Source organism: Pipistrellus hanaki (assembly GCF_964339955.1).
Source record: "Pipistrellus hanaki genome assembly, chromosome: 5".
NCBI classification, from domain to species: domain Eukaryota; kingdom Metazoa; phylum Chordata; class Mammalia; order Chiroptera; family Vespertilionidae; genus Pipistrellus; species Pipistrellus hanaki.
The window spans coordinates 19,579,104-19,603,282 of NC_140507.1; the positions used below are offsets into that span (position 1 = coordinate 19,579,104).

The 24,179-nt window shown below is 42.7% G+C and overlaps 1 protein-coding gene across 4 annotated transcripts in view; it reads right to left on the reverse strand.

Moving 5' to 3' along the window:
• Window positions 1-17,751, reverse strand: part of ARHGEF37 (Rho guanine nucleotide exchange factor 37) — a 31,358-nt gene extending 13,607 nt beyond the window's left edge. For 2 of the 4 annotated variants that reach the window (XM_084884219.1, XM_084884217.1), the window contains exons 1-5: window positions 17,358-17,632; window positions 7,059-7,255; window positions 4,929-5,052; window positions 4,108-4,255; window positions 776-975 (exon numbers count right to left, since the gene is read on the reverse strand). In XM_084884219.1, the coding sequence (XP_084740345.1) occupies window positions 776-975; window positions 4,108-4,255; window positions 4,929-5,052; window positions 7,059-7,244 (658 nt within the window). In that variant the 5' untranslated portion in view covers window positions 7,245-7,255; window positions 17,358-17,632. Of the gene's footprint in view, window positions 1-775; window positions 976-4,107; window positions 4,256-4,928; window positions 5,053-7,058; window positions 7,256-17,357 lie in introns of all 4 variants that reach the window. The other 2 variants (XM_084884218.1, XM_084884216.1) reach the window with 2 other exon arrangements.
• Window positions 17,752-24,179: the final 6,428 nt, after the last annotated feature.

Below are 24,179 nucleotides of genomic sequence, written 5' to 3' on the forward strand. Positions count from 1 at the left end.
CACAGTATAGCAGCCATGTGGTTTGGATGGAACTGCTCCCACTTTAGTTCAAGGGGTGGGTGCTAAGTGCTATAAACCAATCCATATAATCCCATCCCCCTGGTGACAGTGATTGGCTCAAAGAACTAAGCCAATTAGCTCTTGGCATTCCCCTAACCATAGTGATTGGTTCAGGGTGAGCACATGACCCCAAGTGGGTTCTATCAGAGTGAAGCTCCAGTTTAATTTTTATGGCTAAGAAGAAGAAGGCCCTGTCTTATCTTGGGGGGTGTGGTATGCAGATGTGTGTCTTTTTTTTTTTTTAATATATTTTATTGATTTTTTACAGAGAGAAGAGAGAGTTAGAATTATCAATGAGAGAGATTCATCAATCAGCTGCCTCTTGCACACCCCCTACTGGGGATGTGCCTGCAACCAAGGTACATGCCCTTGACCAGAATCGAACCTGGGACCTTCAGTCCGCAGGCTGACGCTCTATCCACTGAGCCAAACCAGTTTCGGCCAGATGTGTGCCTTGAAATAGCAACAGCCATGTAGTGCTATGAGGGAGGCTATCTGAAGATGAAGGTGACACTCAGTAAAGAACAGAGACAAGAGAATTATAGGGAAACTGATCCAGCAACCTGATCAAACCCTACCCGAAGGCCACTTACCTCTGGACTTGTGGTTACATGAGCTACTACCTGCCCTTCACTGAGGAAGCCAATCTGCTATGAGCTTTTTATAACAGGAAGTATGCTCACTGATGTACCCTCTAAATTCCCCAAGATCTTACCCACTTCCTTGCGCCTCTTGTACTCGTTGATGTTGGTGTTCACGTCCTGGAGGGCAGAGGTAGCCCTCTGGAGGACAGAATAGGCACTGGCATCGGGAAGTGTGTTCTCCAGAATTTTCTGCAGCAGCAGTGGGTACTTGGTAATCCTCTGCAGAGGGATGACCAGTAAGAAGCTGAGGCCTGAGGGTCCAGCTTGTGGCCTGAGGGAGAAGGCTGGTATTAGGTAGGTAAAGCCCACCCTTGGGGGCATCAGGGGGCCTGCCATTGAACTCACTGAGGGATCTCAGACAAGTCACCTCCTTCTGTGGCTGTTTCCTCATCTGTAATGTGTGAGGTCCAGAAGTTAGATGGATGCTGCTGGTTTTCATTTTATCCCCTTTATGAACCTTGGTTCCCCATCTGCACCAAAGCCAATGATCAGCTTTCTACCCTCAGCTTATTCATTCACCCAACAGCAAGCACAGATGGCCGCTCCCTCTTTACCAAAACACTTTGATTTGGCCGAAACCGGTTTGGCTCAATGGATAGAACATCAGCCTGCAGACTGAAGGATCCCAGGTTCGATTCCTGTCAAGGGCATGTATGTACCTTGGTTGCAGGCACATCCCCAGTAGGGGGTGTGCAAGAGGCGGCTGATCAATATTTCTCTCTCCGATGTTTCTAGCTCTCTCTCTCTCTCTCTCCCTTCCTCTCTGTAAAAAATCAATAAAATATATTTTTTTTAGAAAGAAAGAAAGAAAGAAAGAAAGAAAGAAAGAAAGAAAGAAAGGAAGAAAGAAAAAGAAAGGAAGGAAGGAAGGAAGAAAGAAACACTTTGATTAGGCCTCAGACACTCCCTCTGTCCATCTCCTAATCCATAGACCGCTCTCTTGGCCAACTCTGCTGGCCTCTCTCCCAGGCTGGGGTGCTCTGGGGCCTCCTCTCATCCCGCTTCACCCACTCTCTTACTGACTTCATTTAGCCCTATGGCTTTAAACACATCCAAAACTCAGATCTTCATTTTTAACTTCTGCCTGGAGTTCCAGATTCCCATGGCCTATTTAATATCTCCACTTGGAAATGTCCCAAGCACAACTCTCTATATTGGGAATCCACATGATATGCCATTTAATAAAAATGATTCTGCTACTTCACAAAAGAAAAGCCTTTAAAATTATAGGAGCTTAATGTTTAGCGATGCATTTTAAATATGTAAGGGAAAAATCATAACATCTGTATTTTCTTTTAAATAGTTTAGCATAAAAATAGATGAAGCAGACAGCAAAAGATTAACACTGGTTCATTTCAGGTAGTGGGTATGTGAGTGTTCATTAAATTCTTCTATTTTTCTATATGTTTGAAATTTGTCATCAGAAAAAGTAAAAAATAAAGTACAGGAGCTAATAGTGCTAAGGTCCCTTTGGGAGCCTGGTTCATGACCGGATGTCTCTCTTTCCAATCCCCTTTTGATGATGGCTGGTATTTGCAGAAAAAGTGCCCAAGTCAACGGCACCTGGGACATCCAGGTTATCTCCAGGAGTTTTTCCTTGACCATGACCCGTAGCCCTCAGCCCTGGCTTTCGAGAAACTCAAGAGGGTTCCAAACTTCAATGTCCAAGCATGCCTCCTCCATGAAGACTCACAAGTGCTGCTCATGACCATTCTCTGGCCGCCCTTTCTATGAGACCTTAGCCTCTTGCTCTTTTTCCTAAGGAAGAAGCTCCAGACTAAATGGCCAGGAAAGCTCAGCCATGAGGCTAAATATAAGCGAGCAGGTGGGAACCCCCCCACTCCCTTGCAGGGAGTGGACAGTAGGATCAAACCTTCAGGACACACCTACGCCGACCATCTGCTCTCACCAAAGGTTTCCTAGTGCTTGGCTGACCATGGGCAAGGGAGGTGGAAGCAATTGCCAGATTTTGGCAAAATTTGTCCTCTGGCTTTACTTTCCATAGGAAAAAGCCAACTGTTCATGAGGACAACTGTCACCTCACGAATCAGACGGCAGGGGGTCCTCAAAGAGATGACTACATCTCTTCTCTGCAATTGTCAAGTAACCCTGTCACCGCAGAGTAACGGCAGCCTATAAGGCTTTCCTAAGGTAATTGGGAGAAAAATTTGTATGCAGCCTTTCAGAAGGCAACAAAAATGACAAGATAATACCCAGAACTAGGGGAATGGGAGAAAATAGTCCCTCTTGGTAGGAGTATCAATTGGTGAGATCTCTTTGGATTGCAGTTTGGCAGTACATGAAATGTACAAACCCTTTGTTCCATCAGTCTTACTTTAGTAATCTACCCACATAAATATCAACTCATGTGAGAAAATTAGAAGTTTTTCAGCAACTATATTTATGACAGTAAAAATTTGGTAACAACTCAAATATCTACCAATAGGATAATGGTTAAATAAACCATAAACCTGCCCTGGAAAAGAACTCAATGCAGCTATTATATATATATATATATTTGAATTTGCTAGTATATGAATAAAGGAATTATGCAAAGATCCATTACAATGTTTTAAGTGGTTACCTTAACCTTGGAGATTGGAGTTGTAATTGAGTGGATAAAGGAGGAAGATTGGGAAGATCATTTTTACTGTATAAATTTGAATGTTTTAAAGATTTTTGAACCATGTGACTATGTTACCCATCCAAAATTTCAATTTAGAAAATTGTTCTCTACATATATCTACCTGCAGCTTCCACCCACTGGTGTCAGCTCTGGCTGTGATGCCACCAGGGCAGTTCTGAGCCTTTTCCATGGGGCAGAACTTCAGCCATCTGTAGAGAGGCCTCCCCAGGTGTTACAGGCCTGCCTCCTAACACTGTTGCTGAGAGCATGTGGTTCCCCCCGACCTCACTGCCTTTCCTATGCTAGTCAAAAAGGGTGTTCACCAAACGTCTATGCTTCTCCACTCCTAGACACATGGCAGAACAGCACATCCTGGCCTCCTAGTAGTTGGATAAAGCTATGGGATTAGTTCTGGCCCATGAATAATGAGAAGTGATGGATATCATTTCTAAGCTGGAGCATTCAGTTACCAGCATTAAACCCTCCAGAGTTCCTTTTTCCTATGCCACAATTAGTGACAAAATTCTGACCTGTGGCTACTGTCAGCTTGGAGGATAGTGCAGAGCCCAAGTCACTCTGCAAGGAGAAAAAGGAAGGCATAAACCTTTGTTGTCTGAAGCCATTGGGAGTTGGGAGTTGTTTGGTTCTGTAACATAGCCCAGCATAGCCCTTGCTGAGACACTCCTAAAGCTGTGTGAGCAGCACCAAATGGAGGTGAGACCTCAATGGTCCCTGACCTTGGGGTCCATGCAAATTCTTACTTGTCATACTACTCACACCACTGCCTCGATGATGGCCTGGATCTCCCGCTGCAGCTCTGGCTCCCTTCGGTACGACTCCACCAGCAGCAAGGCCTGGTCATAGTTGGCACAGTAGACCTTATAGACTCGCTCCAATTCCTCTTGGAATTCCAGGAACAAGTTACCTGAGAGTGGAAAAGCAACAAGAAGTTCACAAAGGCATGTCTGTGTGGTCCTTGCTTGGGACAGGGAGGTAGTGAGGAAGACAACTGCCAGCTTACTCCATTTTCTCGCCTTGGGCAAGTTACCTCATCTTCCTGAGTTTCCATTTGTTTCATTTTACTCCCATCATTTTGCCAGAAGGACTGGGTGACAGAATGATGCCGAGTTCAGGCTAATGCACTGTGAGTGCTTAACAAATGGTAGCTATAATTAGAGCAATAGTATTGATAAGACTCATATTTGTAAGGTGCTTTACAGTTGACAAAACATGCTCATGTTATGTCTTTCAGGGACTGGGTGTGCCAAATACAACCACTAAGGCACTAAGCACGCTATGTAGCACAGACATACGATAGCACAGCCCAGGAAATGACGGGCATGGATGGGTTTCGGGCTCAGGGAGAAGTAGGGCCAGATTTCCAGTCAGCCCTTTTCCAGTTGTGTAACCTGGTGGATTGGACTAGATATTATTTGAGGGTCCTGCCAGCTCTGACATGCTAGGTTTCAAGGGTTCCAAACCCAGACTCCCATTGAGCTGCATTTCCCTGAAACTCTGGACACCATTCAGCAATGACCCCACGCTGAGGACAACTCCACAGGAACCTAAGGCTGACAGCTGCCCTGACTTTTGCTTACCAATGAGCTGCACTTGTTTCTCCTCCATGGCGTCTGTCCCCTGCAGATCCTGAAGAAATCTGCTGTTCACCTTGATGATGTCATCGATGTTTGAGAACAAGACATCCAGATCTCCCTGTGGCAGCTGGAGGGAACAAGGAAGTCATGGGAGGTTGCTGGGAGGTTAGTGGAGGGATTTGATTTGTAGGCTTTGGGGAAGAGTCCAGAACACTCACGCCCCCAGGGTCCCATCACTCTTGGGAAGATTGCCCCAGTGGAATGTTTGCAAGGACTTTGCAATTTTGTAAATTAGGTTATTTCCATTATTCTACAAGAGAGGAAAGGGCACTCCGCATGGAAGGAAAGCTAAGCTGGGGTTTTACCCTAAGTCTGCTGCCAACTATCATTTTTCTTCCCTCAGTTTCCCCATCTGTCATAAAAGGGTGGAAAATTGGATTTCTTTCCAGTTCTGATATACATGACACCTCCATAGTGACCTTGAGATGTGTTCTGAACTCCAGCCCCTATTAACTAGGCTATACCACTGTTATAAAGGATGCTGGGCCCTGGCCAAATTGGCTCAATGGTTGGAGCATCGACTCTCAGACCAAATGGTCTCGGATTCAATTCCCAGTGGGGCACTTGTGGGGAGGCAACCAATCGATGTCTTGATCTCTCTCACATCGATGTTTCTCTCTCTCCCTCCTCCTCTCTCCCTTCCACTCTCTGAAAATCAATGGAAAAAATATCCTCAGGTGAGAATTTAAAAAAAAAAAAAAAAGGATTCTGGACATCTACAGGGTGCCCCAAAAATATGTATACACACTTTGAATAATTATAAAGGCAGTGTTTATTCAAATACATTTCATTTTAAAAGTTGAGCTCTCAGTTATTAAAGTATATATACATTTTGGGGGGATATCCTATATTTATGTGCAGGGACATACACAGGAGATAGATATGTAGAAAGAGATGTCCTGAATGCATAACAAAGTGGGAAAAATGACCTGTGGAAAAATACCTAGAGTACAATCTTATTTTTTTTTCAAATAAGTAATAATCTATTCTTGTTTGTTTTATAGCTACAGAAAAAAAAAATCTTAATTTCTGGAGAGTAAAATAGGAGAGAATTTTCACCTTCTACATTACCTATGTTAGTATTTCATTCATTTAAAAAACACTAATTGTAGCCCATTATTTATATGTCAAGAGCTGGGATATATTGCCCTAGCTGGTTTGACTCAGTGGATAGAGCGTCGGCCTACAGACTGAAGGATCCCGGATTCTATTCCAGTCAAGGGCACATGCCCCATTGCAGGCTCAAGCCCCAGTAGGCAGGAGTCAGCCAATCAATGATTCTCTCTCATCACTGATGTTTCTATCTCTCCTTTTCCCTTCCTTCTCTGAAATCAATAAAAATATTTTTTTTAAAAGAACTGAGATATATTAAACTAAGTGGTCTTTCTTCTCAAGGAGTTTACATGTTAGGGAATTCTTGAAGTTTTATAGAGAAAGCTTGTATTATTTCTGCATTCAGGGAGAAAAAGGCATAAAAATGAGTACTAATGCCCAGACTTGTTTGGCTCAGTGGATAGAGCATCGGCCTGCAGACTGAAAGGTCCCAGGTTCGATTCTGGTCAAGGGCATGTACCTTGGTTGCTGGCACATCCCCAGTGGGGAGTGTGCAAGAGGCAGCTGATCGATGATTCTCTCTCATTGATATTTCTAACTCTCTGTCCCTCTCTCTTCCTCTCTCTTAAAAATCAATAAAATATATTTTTTTAAATAAATTTTAAAAAATGAGTACTAAAATAGAAAGCTAGCATAGTAATAACCTCTCCCTCCCACCATCCCCCAAATGAGACAATGAGAATGTAGGTCGGTTTAAGCAATCTGCTCTAAACTGATGAAGGGCTATTTTACCCATTAGCTCACTTAATCTCTGAGGTGATTATCCCTCTCCCCATTCAGCAGATGAACACACTAAGGCTCCAGGCCTTGCTGAACGTTCCATGGCCAATAAATGGAAGTAAAGGACTTCACATACACCATGACTTTCCGTCCACCAAGCGTGTTCCAGGAGCCACTGTGAGAACCGAGGACCCATTTTGCCTCCAGAAAGACAGGCTGTGTGTGGTTTTGCCCAAGTACCTGCTTCAGGCGGCTCCTAATGTCCAAGGCGCAGAGCCGGAGCATGTGCAAGTAGGAGACCTCGGTGTCAATGAGCTCCCTGATGGCCAGCCTCTGGTGGACTGACCACCTGTCCTCAGAGACCCTGCTTTCTCCATCCGGACTCTCTGTCCTGGAGGATGGCTCATCGGCCCCACGATCGGCCATGCCAGCAGGTTCTGGGGAAGACAAGCACATGCCAACTCATTTCCAGGAGCTCTCCTGGGACATGCTGTCTCTAATCCAAAGCTAACTATTCACCCAGCAGCCAGGAAACATCTTCAGCTGTGCACAGAGTCAAGATGAACTGTGTGTTAGCATTTGTGGGAGGTATCTGAACAACCTTAAAAGGTAGAACACTACTCAGGACATGGTTGACATTTTAAATTCATGGCCAAGGACAATGTGCTTGTCTGGCTTTTCTTCTATTTTTTTGCCCCAGCTCTTGACCCAGATTTCTGTATCTGGTTCAGCTGAGTCAGTCTCTCTCTCTCTCTCTTTCTCTCTCTCTCTCTCTCTCTCTCAACCCCACCCATACTCCAAGTGGTTCCCTCTTCTCTTGACTCCTGTCTTCCCCATGCAGGCCATATTACATGTTATCTGGGCTATTTCCACAGCCTCCAAGATCAGCTTCCTATATCCAAACCCCTCTCCCACCTGCTGCCCCCAACACCCATTCATCCTGGACAAGGTTCCAGTTAAAATTTCCTGAAAGCAAGCTTGTAATTACAGTAGTCCCTGCTATGAGATGTCTCCTGTGGCTCAGGGTCCCGCTCCAACCTCATTTTCCCCTTCCTAGACCACTCCAGCGAAAAGTTACATGCATTTCTCCATACATGCATGGTCGCTTCTGGCCTCCTCTGCTTTTGCACCTGCCTATATCCTCCTGTCTATATCCTCCAACATTCACCTTCTCTGAGGCCTTTCCTATCTTCCCAGCTGGATGTACCTTCTTTATCTCCAAGTTTAAAAAACACAAATGGTAATCGACAAGATGGCCTGAAAACCCTCCCTACCACAAAATATCAAAATGCTAGATCAGCTATAACAAGCTTCCTTTTTGCTATATGGCACTGCTTGCAAGAGAGTAAAGGAAATCAGCAGGGCAGGAGCAGCTGAGCTGTGCAGCTGTCCCAGTGGCTGGAGTGGGCAGGGCAGAGGGCATTGCCGAGCTCAGTGAACTAGGGATTCAGGCAGTAGTGCCCAGGCAGGATCAGGAGACAATCCCCTTCACAGAACTGGGGTTCCCAAGGACTCTGGTGAAATGGTGGATCTAAAAAACAAAACAAAAACAAAAACAAAAAAAAACACCATTCCCCGACCCACACAGGCCCTTCCTGTAGTATTGCTCAGAGATTCATTCCTGTAGTATTGCTCAGAGGCCCACTCTGTGGCCTGCTCCTCCATCTCCTCACTAATTTGGTAAACATGTAATGCCCCCCGGTAAACCCCTTTCTGGCTGAAAATAAATGGCTTGTGTTCTCTCCAATTAAACCCTGATTAATACAGGTAAGAACAAATAATAAACAAAAGAAAAAATTTAAATGGCTAATACACCGTTGAAAATATGCTCAATTCACTAATAACTAGATAAATATGAATAATTAAAACCACAATGAAACATTTCACTCCATCAAATTGGCAAAATACAAAAATAAAATGTTAATGATACTGTAGATGGAAAAATTGGTTGAAGGGTACATGGAACCTCTGTATTATTTCTTACATCAACATATGAGTCTATAAGTATTCCAAAATTAAAAGTTTTTTTTTTTTAAAGCCTCAGCTAACATTAAATCCCCTTTGATACTCCTCCTAATCCCATTCCTCTGTCACCTTTTCCAGAAGTTACTACTATCCTGAATTATCTGAAGAAACCCAAAACACTGATTTGAAAAGACATATGCATCCCTATGTTCATTGAAGCATTATTTACAATAGCCAAGATATGGAAGCCACCCAAGTGTCCATTGATAGATGTGGTACATACACACAATAAAATATTACTCAGCCAAAGAAAAGAATGAAATCTCGCCATCTGTGACAACATGCATGGGTCTAGAGGGTATTATGTTAAGTGGAAGGAAATCAGACAGAAAACGATAAATGCCATATATAATTTCATTTTTATGTAAAAAATAAATGCATAAATAAACAAACAGAAACAAACAAAGACACAGAGAACATTTTGCAAGTTGCCAGATGGGAAGGGGGCCAAGGGTCTGGCTGAAAATAAGAGATTAAGACATGCAAACTGCCAGCTATAAAAACAGTCACAGGGATGTAAAGTACAGGAATATAGTCAATAATATTGTCATAACTATGTATGGAGTCAGATGGGTATTAGACTTATCAGAGTGATCACTTCGTAAGTTATATAAATGTCTGATCACTATTGCATACATGAAGCTAATATAATATTGTATGTCAATTGTACTTAAAAAACAATACACTATTTTAAAAAGATAATATCACACCAGGAGGTTGACATTGATGGTCAAAATACAGTCCAGTTCCATCACAAAGATCCTTAATGTTGCCTTTCACCCTTGGCACCAGCCCCACGCCATCCTTTACCCCTGACAACCAGGATCTGTTCTCCATTTCTGCATTTCAAGAATGTATGTAACCCGCCGAAACCGGTTTGGCTCAATGGATAGAGCGTCGGCTTGGGTACTGAGGGGACCCGGGTTCGATTCCGGTCAAGGGCATGTACCTTGGTTGCGGGCATATCCCCAGTAGGGGGTGTGCAAGAGGCAGCTGATCGATGACTCTCTCTCATCGATGTTTCTAGCTCTCTATCTCTCTCCCTTCCTCTCTGTACCAAAAAAAAAAAAAAAAAAAAAAAAAGAATGTATGTAACCATACAGTATGTATATATGAACCACACAGTATGGAGCCTTTGGGACTGACTGTATTAAATCAGCACAATTCCCTGGAGATTCCTGTAAGTTGTTAGGTGTATCAATAGTTCCTTTTTATTGCTGAACATCTAAGGTGTTTTATTCGTTTTTAAAAACTAAAGTAAATATGGCAAAATGTTAAAATTAAACAAAACTAGGTGGGAAGATCATAGGCATTTGTTTACTGTTCTTTGTTCTTGTCTTGATAGTTAAAAATCTTTCCTAATATTTAAAGTGGCATGCATCCCATTCAGCCTTGTACTTGGGTTATTTAAGGCTACGCCTCATCTTCCTGGCTAGACACTAAGCTCTTAGAGATAAGATGAGCACCAATTCATCTTGTGTCCTCCTCTATGCCTCATGTTTGCATGCACAAACGGTCCTTTTGGATGCATTAGTAGCAGAAGTTTCTGTTCTGTGCCATAAACTGAGTGTTTGAGGACAGCTGTTCAGAAGGCAAAGGGCCTAGAAAGGTCCTGGAACACATCTGTTGCTACACAGATCTATTCCAGCTTCTGATCACCACCTGTGGTCTGCTGAGCTGTCCCTGGCCGGAATCACTGCCATTCACCACCCCGTGCCCAGCTTCTCTAGAAAGATCCCCATAGGATTTCAGGAGAACTTCTCAGATCCCACTCTTCATAACTGTTGCTACATAAACAAAAACCATACATAATACTTTATAGGGAACTTCTAAATATTAAAAATAGCATTAATCTGCAGTTAGTTAATTGCAATCTAGACCTTCAAGCAGGTCTGGCAAAAGCTCTCCATAGCAACTATCTGTTTTATAGACTTTCCTAGTCCAGACATCTTCTAGAAATGTTTTATTTTGTTTTTTAAAAACAGACGTTAGATCAGTGGTTCTCATGCAGAAGGGATAGGGGCTTAAGGCATGGTGGCTACTGGGTGCAGGGTTTTTTTGGGGGGTGATAAAAACATTCTACATCTGTTACAGTGATGGTGCACAACTCAGTGCCTACTCTCAAAACCACTAATTTGTACACTTTAAATGGATGAATTAAATTGCAATAAAGCTGTTACCAAAAAAATATTCTCTGCTGGCAAGGATATGGAGAAACTGGCTCTCTCGTAGGTTGTTGGTAAGAATGTGAAATGGTACAGCCACCCTGGCCGGTGTGGCCAAGAACTAGAAACAGTGAAATGCTTTTATAGGTACATATAATAGGTGAGTGGTGTTTTTTTTTAATGTGATAAATCCAATATCAGTGAATACTCAGAAGTAAAGTGAACCATTGATACACAGCAACAATGTGGGTGGCTCTTGAGGGTGATCCTGCTGCCTGAAACAAATCAGTCTGAAACAGCTACATATTGTGTGACTCCATACATGTAATATACAAAATTATAGAGAAAGAGAACAGCGTAGTGGCCATCTGGTTAGGGATGAGGGTGAAGGGCAGGTAACTGTTCTATTAAAACACAGCACCAGAATGGACTTTGTGATGATAGAAAGCCAGCTCTATTACACACGTAATAAAATAGAACCATCATCACATATATATAATAGTACACCAATTTCCTGGTTTTGATATTGTGCGATATTTAAGTTGTAACCATTAGAGGAAGCTGCAGAAGAGGACACAGAACCTCACTGTACCAGCCTTACAACTTCATGTTGATCTAAAACTGTTTCAAAAGAATTAAAAATAAACAGAATCGTCTATAGCTTAAGTGATCCACTATCTTTGCAACATTCTCAGGATAAATGCAGCTTAAAAGCCCGGGAGAGCAGGCTGGATGCCCTTGTTCCTTTTCCTGGTGGGCGTAGTAGGGAGGCTTGCCTTAGAGAACACTCAGGGAAATATGGCTTTCCCTACAGTCCAGTCCACGCCCCATCCTGAGATCGCCTTGATGCCCTGTGAGAGCCAAACAGGAACTAAAATCGGTCTGGCAGCAACTGCTATTGACTCTAAGAGAGGATGATAAAACAGTTAACTAGTCCTAACCGGTTTAGCTCAGTGGATAGAGCGTAGGGTCCCAGGTTCGATTCCGGTCAAGGGCATGTACTTTGGTTGCGGGCACATCCCCAGTAGGGAGTGTGCAGGAGACAGCTGTTCGATGTTTCTCTCTCATCGATGTTTCTAACTCTCTATCCCTCTCCCTTCCTCTCTGTAAAAAAAAAAAATCAATGAAATATATTTAAAAACAAAAACAAACCAGTTAACCCCCTCCTCCTCTCTCTTCTCCTTTGTCCACACTGGCACAGAAGAATTTGGACATTCACAACAAATATTTGGAGCAGCTGCTTGGTGCCAAGCATTCTCCTAGACTCTGAGGATACAAAGATCAAGATAAAAATGACTTTACAATAAATCCTTAAAGGTGTAACCATGCTGAATTATCTGGCTATTTGTTCCATGTTTCACTCCTCTGGAAGAAGAGGAACTAAATAAATAGGATGGATGTCCTGATTATTTCATCCCTTTTTCAAGACGAAGGAAGTAACAGGGGAAATTAATACTCCTAACTGGATTCTGACTTTCATTTCTATATGGAGAAGTGAAGTTCTTTTAGAAAGTAAAATGTCATGGTAAAGAAAGTTGAACACCCATCCTCTTACCTCAAGTTTTAGAGGTAGGTCAATTTAAACATTTAAGAGGAAATAAAGGAAGTAAAACCCCCGGGTTGAGGCTCTAGGGGTTAGGGAAGGCTGTCAAAAATAAAGTGCAAGCATCATGATAGCCAAGACCCCGCTGAAGAACAAAGGGAAGAAACAAGAGTGGCCACATGGGGATCCTGGTTCATGAGACTGGTTTATAAAGATATAAACACTCCTCAGAGGGCAGGGTCCCCTACAGATAGCTTTCAGAACTCACACACTCAGAGGAGCTAGAATATAGAAAATGATAAGAACTTCTAAAGCTCTGCCCCTACTAGGACTGCCAACTACATTTTAGGGCTCATGTTCAGAAAAAGTAAGAAATGGGCACACATTTGATGGCTCTGCTTCCCTCTTGGCCCGAACGAGTGATGGTAGGAGGCACTATGAAGATTCGGAGCCCAAACCCTGGAGCCTGAAACCCTGATTTCAAATTTGGATTCTGCAATCAATTGGCTGGCTTTCCCAGGAAAATTATATAACCTTTCTTATAATTAAAGTGTCTAACAGAGTGCCCGGGATGTTGTAAGCTCTCAATAATAGTATCTGTTGCTTTTGCTATTATTGTTAAATTGGAAACCATTGCATTACCATGGATCAGATGAATAAAGAAGCTGTCTAAAGACACTTGACTGGTCATGTTGAAGCAGATGGTGAGAACAGGTCATCATGATAATAAATGAGAAGAACGACACACCAGAGCCTGATGGAGAACACAGCTGACACCAAAGTGATGGAGCTGAGAGATAGAGGGACATGAGCCTGAGCCCTGATGGCATTCCTCAGGCCAGCCATGATGAAATCTGATTCCTTTTCGGCTTTTTAATATTTTCACCCCCACCCTGTTTTGATGTAATCCATGCTGAGTTGAGTTTGGGCCACCTGATTAAAACAGATGGTCTGTCAACCCTTGGAAAAGGAAACAGAGCCCTTGGAGCCAGCAGAGCTAACAGCAACAACAAAAACAAAAACAGGTCATGCTAAGCTATCCTGATTTCTTGACGGAAAGTTAACTAGATCAGTAGATCAAAGGAATGCTGTAAGCTAGTGAAACTGGTTCAGCAAGATGTTGATGTCAGTCTCTCCTGACACCCTTACAAATAAGGACTAAGGAAAAGAAGGCTGAAGGCAGGGACAGTAATGTAAACTAATGGATAAAAACTACCAAATTCAAAGAGCATTGATCAGTACCAACCTGTGTGATCTGCCCTGTCTTATTAAGGATATCCCTTAGTGCTTTCCATCTCTAAGACCACCTGAATCTAAACCTCTATCACCTTTCTCCTGACTGAATGCACAGCCCAAGAGTGGAGTGGTCATTCAAAAGCATGGAATTGCTTGCTTTACTTCCCTGCTGGAAACCCAGACAAGTCCTCCCTCTCATCCCCCTTCCAAAGAACCACTCCTTCCCCTCAATAGTTACTTTTCTTATTTTACTTGTTTTACTAGTTAATTCAGTAGAGTTTAAGGTCACAAGGCCAGGGGTCATGTCTCTTTTATTCATCAACATATTGTAGACCTAGTGACTACTATAGCTTTAGCACATAGTAGGTGCTAAACTAGTTGAATTAATAAATGACCAAAATGGATAAACATTTGGCAGAATAATGATCAAATAGCCAATGACACTATTATAAGTGGAGTAAGACTAATATGATCATACACACAACTTTTTTTAAATATAATAAATCTTTATTGTTCAGATTATTATAGGTGTTCCTCTTTTTTTCCCCCCATAGCTCCCCTCCACCTGATTCCCCACCCCACCCCATGCCCTTATCCCCCACCACTGTCTTCATCCATAGGCATACACACAACTCTTGAAAGCCACCAAAAGTTTGAAGTCAATTTTATATATATGGAATTGTACAGCATATACTCTCTTATTTTTTTGATCTGGCTTCTTTCAAAAAAATTATATTTAAGTTCATCCTCATCCATTTTGTAGGATGTATCAATAGTTCATTACTTTTTACTGCTGAGTAGTATTCATTATATGGCTATACCACAGTGTGTTTATCCACTGGTCACTTCCCATTTGTCTATTACAATAAAGCTGGACCTAGGAATGGAATGTCTGTGTCACATGATATGTGCATATTCATATTTTTAAGAAAATGTAAAACTTTTTTTATATACTTCACCTGAGGATAGTTTTTATTGATTTTAGAGAGAGAAGAAAGCAGAGGGAGAAAGAGAAACACCAATGTGAGAAAGAAACATCAATCAGTTGCCTCCCCTACATGTCCCGATTGGGGATCAAACTTGCAACCCGGATGACACTCCAACCAATTGAGCAACACCAACCAGGATGAAAATATAAAACTTTTTAAAGTGGTGGTGCCGCTGAAACCGGTTTGGCTCAGCGGTAAAGCGTCGGTCTGTGGACTGAGAAGTCCTGGGTTCAATTCCGGTCAAGGGCATGTACTTTGGTTGCGGGCACATCCCCGGTGGGGGGTGTGCAGGAGGCAGCTGGTCGATGTTTCTCTCTCATCGACGTTTCTAGCTCTCTATCTCTCTCCCTTCCTCTCTGTAAAAAATCAATAAAATATATTTTAAAAATATAAATAAAATAAAAATAAAGTGGTGGTGCCATTTTACATTCCCACCAACAGTATATGAGTTCCAGTTCTTTCACAACCTCATTAACACTTGGTGTAGTCAGTCTTTTTCATTTTAGCCATATCTAATAGGTATGAAGTGATATCTCATTATAAAGTTATTGTGTGTTTCTCCAATGATTCATGATCTTGAGCATCTTTTCTAGTGCTTTTTTGCTACCCACACATCTTCACTAGACATCATGGATGGTTTGTTTACTTGTTTGTTAAAATTACAAAAGAGGCTCTCACTCATTATATAACTAGACAAAGACTACAGAAATTTAAAAGAATAGTATCCTACTACTAATCCTCACTGCCCAACACATGTGACCAAAGGTGTATAGGAATCACCGGGAGCACTGATTAGTCATGCACATTCTTATCCCTAGCTATTTGCCCTACGCCATCTTTCCCTGGCTATAATTATAAGGCCTAAAATGGTAGGAAAAAAACACAACCCTGTATTTAGTAAAAGCAGTTCTTTTTATAGATAGGCCTGCCCGAGGCCCTGTCCCCACAATTTTGGATCCGAAGATGTTTTAATTCTTAAGCTTGTCAATAAACAAGCTATAGATTTTGGAAAATCACGGTTAACAAATGCCATTTTGCTTCAGTTGCAGCATCCAAAGATTCCCTCCTCCCATTAGTTAAATAAAAAGCCATTTATTTGATCAGGAGGAGAATCAACCAAAGCACTGTTTTCCATAGCAAGCAGCTGACCCAAAAGGGATGTGAGCCAACTGCCAGCAACTCCAGTATCCTGGCAGGAACTCAGCTGAACCTCCATTGCCAGGCAGGACTGGATATTACCTAGGTTCCCACCTATGTCTTCCTCTTTCCTCTCATTTAAAAATTATAAGCGCCGACCCAGTCAAAGAGGGTCAATAAACAGTGTTTGCTAGAATGTCTGGTAGTGTCATGGGTTTTTTGTTTGTTTGGTTTGGTTTGGTTTGCTTTCTCTCTTCTTAATGTCTTGTTGTTTCTACTTTTAGCATTTGACCTCGGGTCAAATATTAAGTCTACTGCATTATCCTAAATAAGTGCACTCTAACTTAGATGACTACCACCAAGGTATGTGCCGCCATTTGTAAGTCATAATAAGCTTGACTTTATATTCTCGGGTTTATAACCTTTTAAAGTTTATTTTATTTTGGATACACACCAATTTTCTCCAGGTTGTCACCCTTTCCAAATGGCACAGCAGTGATTCACGGGGCTTAGGGCACTTACTATGTGCTCAGTACTCTGCATTCATTCTTAAGTCTGTCAGTGGCCTGAAATATAAAGTGGACAATCTTATCTCCATTTTACAAAGAAAACTAGGCCTTGGGGAGGATCAACTATATGTCCAAGATTACACAGCTGGTCACACCAGGACACTGTCTGGGCTCCAGCAGATACTCTGTAACCAGCCTTAAAAGAGAAGATAAACTGTTCTGAAACTGCAGCTGGGTGACAGCTTTTAGCTATTCCTGACAGTAAGAATGCTTCATGTCAAATCTGAAATTGTGTGCAAAGTTATGGGTGAATCCCTCTGTGGAGAGGGCACCAGACTTCTAAGGGGTCAGTGATCCCAGGTTAAAAACCAGTGCCTGGGCAGGCTCACTTCTCCATTCCCCTCTAAGGTCCAGGGGCTCACTGGGCAGAGAGCGCTGCCACAGTGCCCGGCGTTCTGGCTTCCAGTCCCAGCTTTGGCACAGTTTTTCTGAGGGCCCTCTTGGCCAAAGCAACCCACCCAATGAACATCAGATCTCCCATTCGCTTGTCCCCTGGCCTTGCCTGTCTGATTATAATGATACTTCCCTTGGCAAGGATTCTTTAGCATTGTTTGTATTATTCCATGAGTTCTTACTAAAAGATGGCCTATATCCTACACTGAAGTAGGCAGGGATAAACAGAAACAAGGCATGATGAGGTTTTTCTAGACCAGCTCACCTCTCTAGGGCCCCAGTTTGCCACCTGTAAAGTGACTGACTCTCTTGGGTCCCATGGATCAGGTGGCTCGCGTCCCCTAAGACACAAAGCTGACTACAGAGCAACCTGGGACTGTGAATCTCCGCTCCCACGCTCCCCCACCACCCTTTCCAGATCTGACAGCAGCCGTTTGCCCGCTCCCTGCACCCTTCCCGGGCCCTGGGCCAGGCAGACTCACCGCGACTGCAAGGTGCCGGAGCTCACGCGCGCGCGGAGCTCGGCCGCCAGGGGACTGCGCGGCCAGGGCGGCGGGGCGGCGGGCGGCCGGGACCCAGGCCACGCCGGGCCTGCGAGCGGCCGTCCCCACGGAGGGCGCGGGCTGACACCGCTCTGCCCACGCTGCGCGCCTGCGTGCGTGCGGCAGGAAGGCGCGGCCCGGTCCGGCCTTTGTTAATTATCTGAGCGGAGCCAGGTTGTTTTCCTCTCGCCGCTCCTGGGAGGTGGCCCAGCTGCAGCAGCAACACCCCTGAGCGGCCACAGCCAGGCACGGAGCATTACAAGTGGGTGTTGCCGCCATGCCCCGGGGCACACCCACCCAAGGAAGCAGCCTTCTCGTCGGGTCTTTCTTTTGGTAGTCACCCCAAATACAGGGGCGGGCACTTAGGCCACCCAGTGGGAATGTTGATGCCTGGATCACTAGATAGCTGTCCTCTTTGCTCGAATTGCCTAACGTTAGGGCGGAACCTTGATTTAATTCTGCGCGTCATCTGCTCAGTACCTCTGGTTCTTGTCCCAGCTCTCCTGGGAGCCCTGTGCAGAATTTAAGACAAATCTGCCAGCCCTCCTCCTCCCCCCTGCACCCCATTTTCTTTTTTTATGATATGAAGGTGTCCATTCTCTTGCTAGTGTGAATGGGACCCTGTTCTGAAACTAAGTATTCAGCAGTCAACTCGCCCTCTTGGGGGTGGGTCAGACATTGAAGACACACTGAAAGTGATAATTGCTATGAAATGTATGCGAAGTTTCATATCAGAGCAACCAAACCTTATTTATGGAGTCATGAATTGAATAGATTCACATTTCTTTTCTTTTTCAAACATTTTTTTTTTTTTAATTGATTTCAGAGAGGAAGGGAGAGGGAGAGAGAGAAACAAAGATGAGGACCATTGATCAGCTGCCTCCTGCATGCTCCTTAGGGGGGATCACAGACATGTGCCTGACTGGGAATCTAAGGGTGACCTCCTGGTTTATAAGTCTACACTCATCCACTGGGCCACACCGGCTAGACTAGATTAACATTTCTAAATCCTCTGGGTTCTAATATTTATTCTTATCCTCATTATTAGAGCATATATATATATTACTACTAGTGACAGCAGCAGTAATATTGCCAGGTACTATACTGCATGTTTCTTGTGTTTTTTCATTTATCTCTTTAACAACTTCCCTAAGAGATAGGTTTGCTGCTGCTGCTGCTTATTATCTTTCTGGATTCTAATATTTATTCTTATCCTCATTATTAGAGCTTATATATTTATTACTATTAATGACAGCAGCAGTAATAGTGCCAGGTACTATAAAAGCATTTTACTTGTGTTTTTTCATTTATCTCTTTAACAACTTCCCTAAGAGATAGGTTTGCTGCTGCTGCTTATTATCTTTTTTATTATCCTCCTTTTAGAGGGAAAATCAGGCTCAAGAAATGAAAGTAATTTGCCCACTGTCAAACAGTTAAGTGACTGGATCAGTATTCAAATTCTGACTGAGGCCTCAGAGTCTGAACCTCTACTCCACATCCATAAAAATCTGAAGCCCAGAATGGTGCTGTTATCTTGAATGTGATGGATGAGAACAATGGAAGAGGAGGGAGTGGTTGTAGCCTATAGAGGAGAAAAGCAAAGGAAGTTGAGAGCTTTCTTAAAGAGCTGTCCATGGGTTAGACTTGACCTTAGAGATTACTACCATGAACAAAGCTATAGGGAGACACATTGCAAATATGTGAGGAAGAACTTCTCTATCAATCAGAGCATTTCAAAATTGACATCTGTCACCTGGAGAGGGCGAGCATCCTTTTAATAAATGTCAGCATTCAAGAAGATTGGGGATCCTTCAAAGAAAAGTAAAAGCTAAGGACCAGTTTAGATCATCTCTAAGTTTTCTTCCAATTCGGAAGGAAGTCTGAAGGGAACTTGAGTCCTATAGTGGTTAAATGACTTGCCCAAAGTCACCCAAGGAGTGCAGACCTGACCCCCAAAGTCTCACTTTTGGATCAAACTTCCTACTGTGTGTGAGGGTCTTGTGTAAACTCCTGTAAAGTAAGTGTGGTGTATGTGAGCAGTCTTTCCTTGGATGTGTGGAAACATCTGCTTTACCCACTTTACATTAGTAATGTGTGTCCTTCTTCCTTAATTGTGCTGAGTATTCTGTTTTCAGATACAAGTGTCAACCCTCCTGGGAAATTCCTGTATTATAGGGGTTCCAGAGGTAACAGGGTCCCCACTACCCTGGAGAAATCTTTATTTGGTAATTTAAGGAAAAGGAGACAAACTGGATAGTATTTGTATGTGGTACTGGTGTTTCTTTGATTCTATGTTAGGACTCTGCATTATCTGGAGTTAAATTACTTTTTTAAAAATATATTTTATTGATTTTTCACATAGAGGAAGGGAAAGGGATAGAGAGTTAGAAACATAGATAAGAGAGGAACCTCGATTAGCTGCCTCCTACACACCCACTACTGGGGATGTACTGGCAACCAAGGTACATGCCGTTGACTGGAATCAAACCTGGAGCCTGGGACTCCAGTTAGGGCTGGAGTTAAATTTCTAATGCACTGGCACTAATTCCCCATCTCTCATCCTCATCACAAATATTTTGATGAGCAGCAATCTAGTTGTCAACTTCAAAAGAGACATTTTTTATCTGGCTGCTGGCTCAGTTGATTAGTATGTGTACCTTATTCCAAGAGGTTGCAGGTTCAATTCCTGGTCAGGGCACATACCTTGGTTACTGGTTTGATCACCAGTCGAGAAACATAAGGGAGGTGGCTGGTTTATCTTTCTCTTTCTCTCTTTCCCCCTTCCTCTCTCTAAAATCAATTAAAAAAAAAAAAAAAAAAAAAGGTATTCTTTTCTCAGTGCTCTATAGAACTACTTGTTTTATTTTTTCTACTGGAAACCTCTAATAATGGAATGCAGTTACCTTTTGGGATTTATTTCTGGGACATTTATAAGGAAATGGATATCGCCGGGACCGGTTTGGCTCAATGGATAGAGTGTAGGCCTGCAGACTGAAAGGTCCCAGGTTCGATTCCGGGCAAGGGCATGTACCTTGGTTGCGGGCATATCCCCATTAGGGGGTGTGCAAGAGGCAGCTGATAGATGATTCTCTCTCATCGATGTTTCTAACTCTCTATCCCTCTCTTTTCCTCTCTGTGAAAAATCAATAAAATATATTTAAAAAAAAAAAAAAAGAAGAAGAAAGAAATGGATATCACCTTGCCCCCAGTGATACTAACTCAAAGATAAAAAGAGTTCCCTGTCACTTCTACTCTCAACAGAGAGGTCAATGTTTAAATTTACTTTTGAAAATAAAATATATTTACCGGGTTCAAATTTGAAAGTATGTCAGAGCTACAGCTTATTGGTCTCTCAGTGCCTGACATATTGCCTTGTATATAGTAGGTGCTGAATAAGTGCTTATTGAGTGAGTGTGAATTAACAAGTTGTGGAAGACAGAGAGGTGGTGTAGGGTGGGGCAGCAGACATTTTACCTGAGGTACATGAGTTTAAAGGAAGCTCAGACAAATCTCCCAGACCAATTGCAAATTTTAAAAATATTTTTATTGATTTTTAGAGAGAGAAAGAAACATCAACATGAAAGTAAAACATCGATCAGCTGCTTTGCTGCACACCCCTCACCTGGGATCAAGCCAGAAACCTGGGCATATGGCTTGACCAGGAATCGAACCGGCAAACTTCGCTGCACGGGACAATGCCCAACCAACTGAGCCATACCGGCCAGGGCCCAGTTGCAAATTTGACCATGACTTTATCCAGTAGCATCATACTCTTTTGGGTTGAAAATTACCTAAAGACTATGTGTTAGCCAGAGTCTTTAGGTTGTAAACAACAAAAATTGAATCTAGTTAACTAAGGCAGAAAAGAAAATTTTTAAAAGAGTAGCGGGAGCTCAAAGAATCAATGAAAAGGCTAGAGAGCCAGGCTAGGAATACAGGCAGGTACCAAGGAAGGCTAGACCCACAGAGGAAACTATGCCATGAGATGCTATTGTTGGGCACTAGTAATGCCCTGGGACTGGGTGCCATAGCTGGCCCAGCTACAGTCACTACTACAAGATACTGGATTTCACTGCATAAATTTTACACATTGCCTGCTTTTCTTGACTCCTATCTCTGGCATCACAATCCGGAGGGATTGGCTCACCAGTCATGCTTGGGTCCCAAGCAGTCAGTGATCAAGAAAAACTGATACCAAGGCCTGCCTCACACAGTGGCCTATTCCCCAAACATATAAAGGCAATTTGAGGGCTGGGCAACCAGAAATATGACCAATGCCCACTATGCAGTCATCCGTCTATATAAAAGGCTAATATGCTAAGTGTCCTTCCCACCTTCCAACTGGTAGCTATGATGCACACTGACCACCAGGGGACAGATGCTCAACACAGGAGCTGCCGTGATGCACACTTGCCATTTACAGAGAAACAGCAGTGCAGACCTGGCCAACAAAGCAACATTGGGCTTCCCCTAAGTGGGACAAAGGCCGTGCTCTCTATCTATCTTTTTTCATCTCTGAAATCAATAAAAAGATATTTTAAAAAATAAAAATAAAAACTGCCTACCTCGCCCAGCTGGTGTGGCTCAGAAATTGAGCTTTGCAGGTCACAGTCGATTCCTAGTCACAGCACATACTTAATCCCCAGTGGGGGGCATGCAGGAGGCAGCCGATCCATGATTATCTCTTATTATTGATGTTTCTATCTCTCTCTCCCTCTCTCTGAAATAAAAACAACTGCCTACCTCTTTTAGAGTCTCAGTCTTGGGATCATATCTATTTTTTCATTCAATTTTGTGAAATCTACCACTCTAATTTCTACAGTAGTAATAAAAATAGATACCTTAGTTCTGAAGCTTAGGAGAGTCCCACTAAGTTTACTTTGCTAAAACTGCATTATTATTTTTTAAAATGTATTTTATTGATTTTTCACAGAGAGGAAGGGAGAGAGATAGAGAGTTAGAAACATCGATGAGAGAGAGTCATCGATCAGCTGCCTCTTGCACACCCCCCACTGGGGATATGCTTGCAACTAAGGTACATGCCCTTGACCGGAACCAAACCCGGGACCTTTCAGTTCCCAAGCCGACGCTCTATCCACTGAGCCAAACCAGTCTCAGCTAGAACTGCATTATTAAATAAATGCCTCTGTTCTAGCATTCGGCTTTAAGGTCATCAAGAAGACATGACCGCCAGTTTGACCTGTGAGCTGGACCTGGGCAACTGGAGGCTCCTCACTTCCTGCCCTATGCTCTCTACTTGTCTTCCCTGAAACTAGATAGAAGCTGCCCAAGGACACAGCCTTGAGATAGTAATGTGGTAATGAGACTATCTAGGCTGGGTACATGACTAAACTCTGTTAAGGCCTCCTATGTACATGATTGACCCCAGTTAAGGTCTTCACATGAACTTTTAAGATTTGGTGATGAGCCCTGGCCAGGTAGCTCAGTTGATAGAATGTCAACCTGATACATCAAGGTTGGGGTTCAATCCCTGGTTGGGCACATACAAGGATCAACCAATGAATGCTCAAATATTATTCTACGTTCTTTGACTCCAGCCCTTTTCTGGGCATTTACCATTTGACTGTTCAGATTCAATTAGGCAGTTCTGGCCATGCATGATATCAGGCTACAGAAGCAGGATAAAGTAGTAACAGCAAATGAGCATATCCACAAGATGGCAGCATTGTATAATTATTGAAAATCGGGTGTGACCACGTTTTTGAACACATTCCTCAGTGGCATGTTCTGTGATCTATTAAGTGGATGCCTGTTTTTATAGCTTCACTTACTGGTGAAATATATGGACAGATTCCTTCCTCAGAAGTCTTACTGTTCTGAAATGCATGGACCAGAAAAATGAAAGAGCAGTTCATTTGTGAGTCAGAAGAACCTGAGTTCTGACACAAGATATCCCCAATTCATTTAGTGCACTTGGGCAAGTTAACTAAGATCTCTGGGCCTCAGTTGTCCTATCTAAAAATCTAAAATGATGAAATTACTTTCTCCACAATATTTATTTTTATGACATAAGATGCTGTATAGCCCTGGCCTGTGTGGCTCAGTTGGTTGGAGCATCATCTGGTACACTGAAAGTTTTCTGGTTTGATTCCCAGTTAGGGCATATCAAGATGCAGGTTTGATCCCCAGTGCTGGTGAGCCAATAAATGTTTTGCTCTCTCATCCATGTTTTTTTTCTCTCTCTCTCCCTCTCCCTTCCTCTTTCTCTAAAATCAATAAAAACATATTTTTAAATGCTGTGGAATTATTACCAATCAGGGTAGATGCAATCCGAAAACTCAGCATCTTCAAGTTGATTGGAAGAAAGGTTCTGATTCCTTTAGAATCACCTAGAATATTTCTTTCCTATGACACATCTTAAAAGCCTAGGATGGGGACCTTCTCAGAAGGGATAATATATATAATTCAACCAGTTGTGGTAGTATCATAGTTATTACACTTTTTGTTGTTGTTATACTTGCCTTATTTGGGCTTTGGACAATAATTGTGAAGGTCCTACTTTAGCTAACAGCCTTTTCCCCTCCAACAGGAAGGTTAAAAAAGGTCATCTTTGGCTTGAATTGCCTAACAATAACAGCAGGAGAGTATATTTGTACAAGGGTTATGGCTTAAACAAAGTGCTTTTAGATATCCTATTTCAACTAGGGTAAAACCTATGGCAATCAATGATTGTGTTGGACAAGAAAATACAGGCTTAGAAGGTCAATAGAATTTGAAATTCTAAGCAATGAAATATTAAAA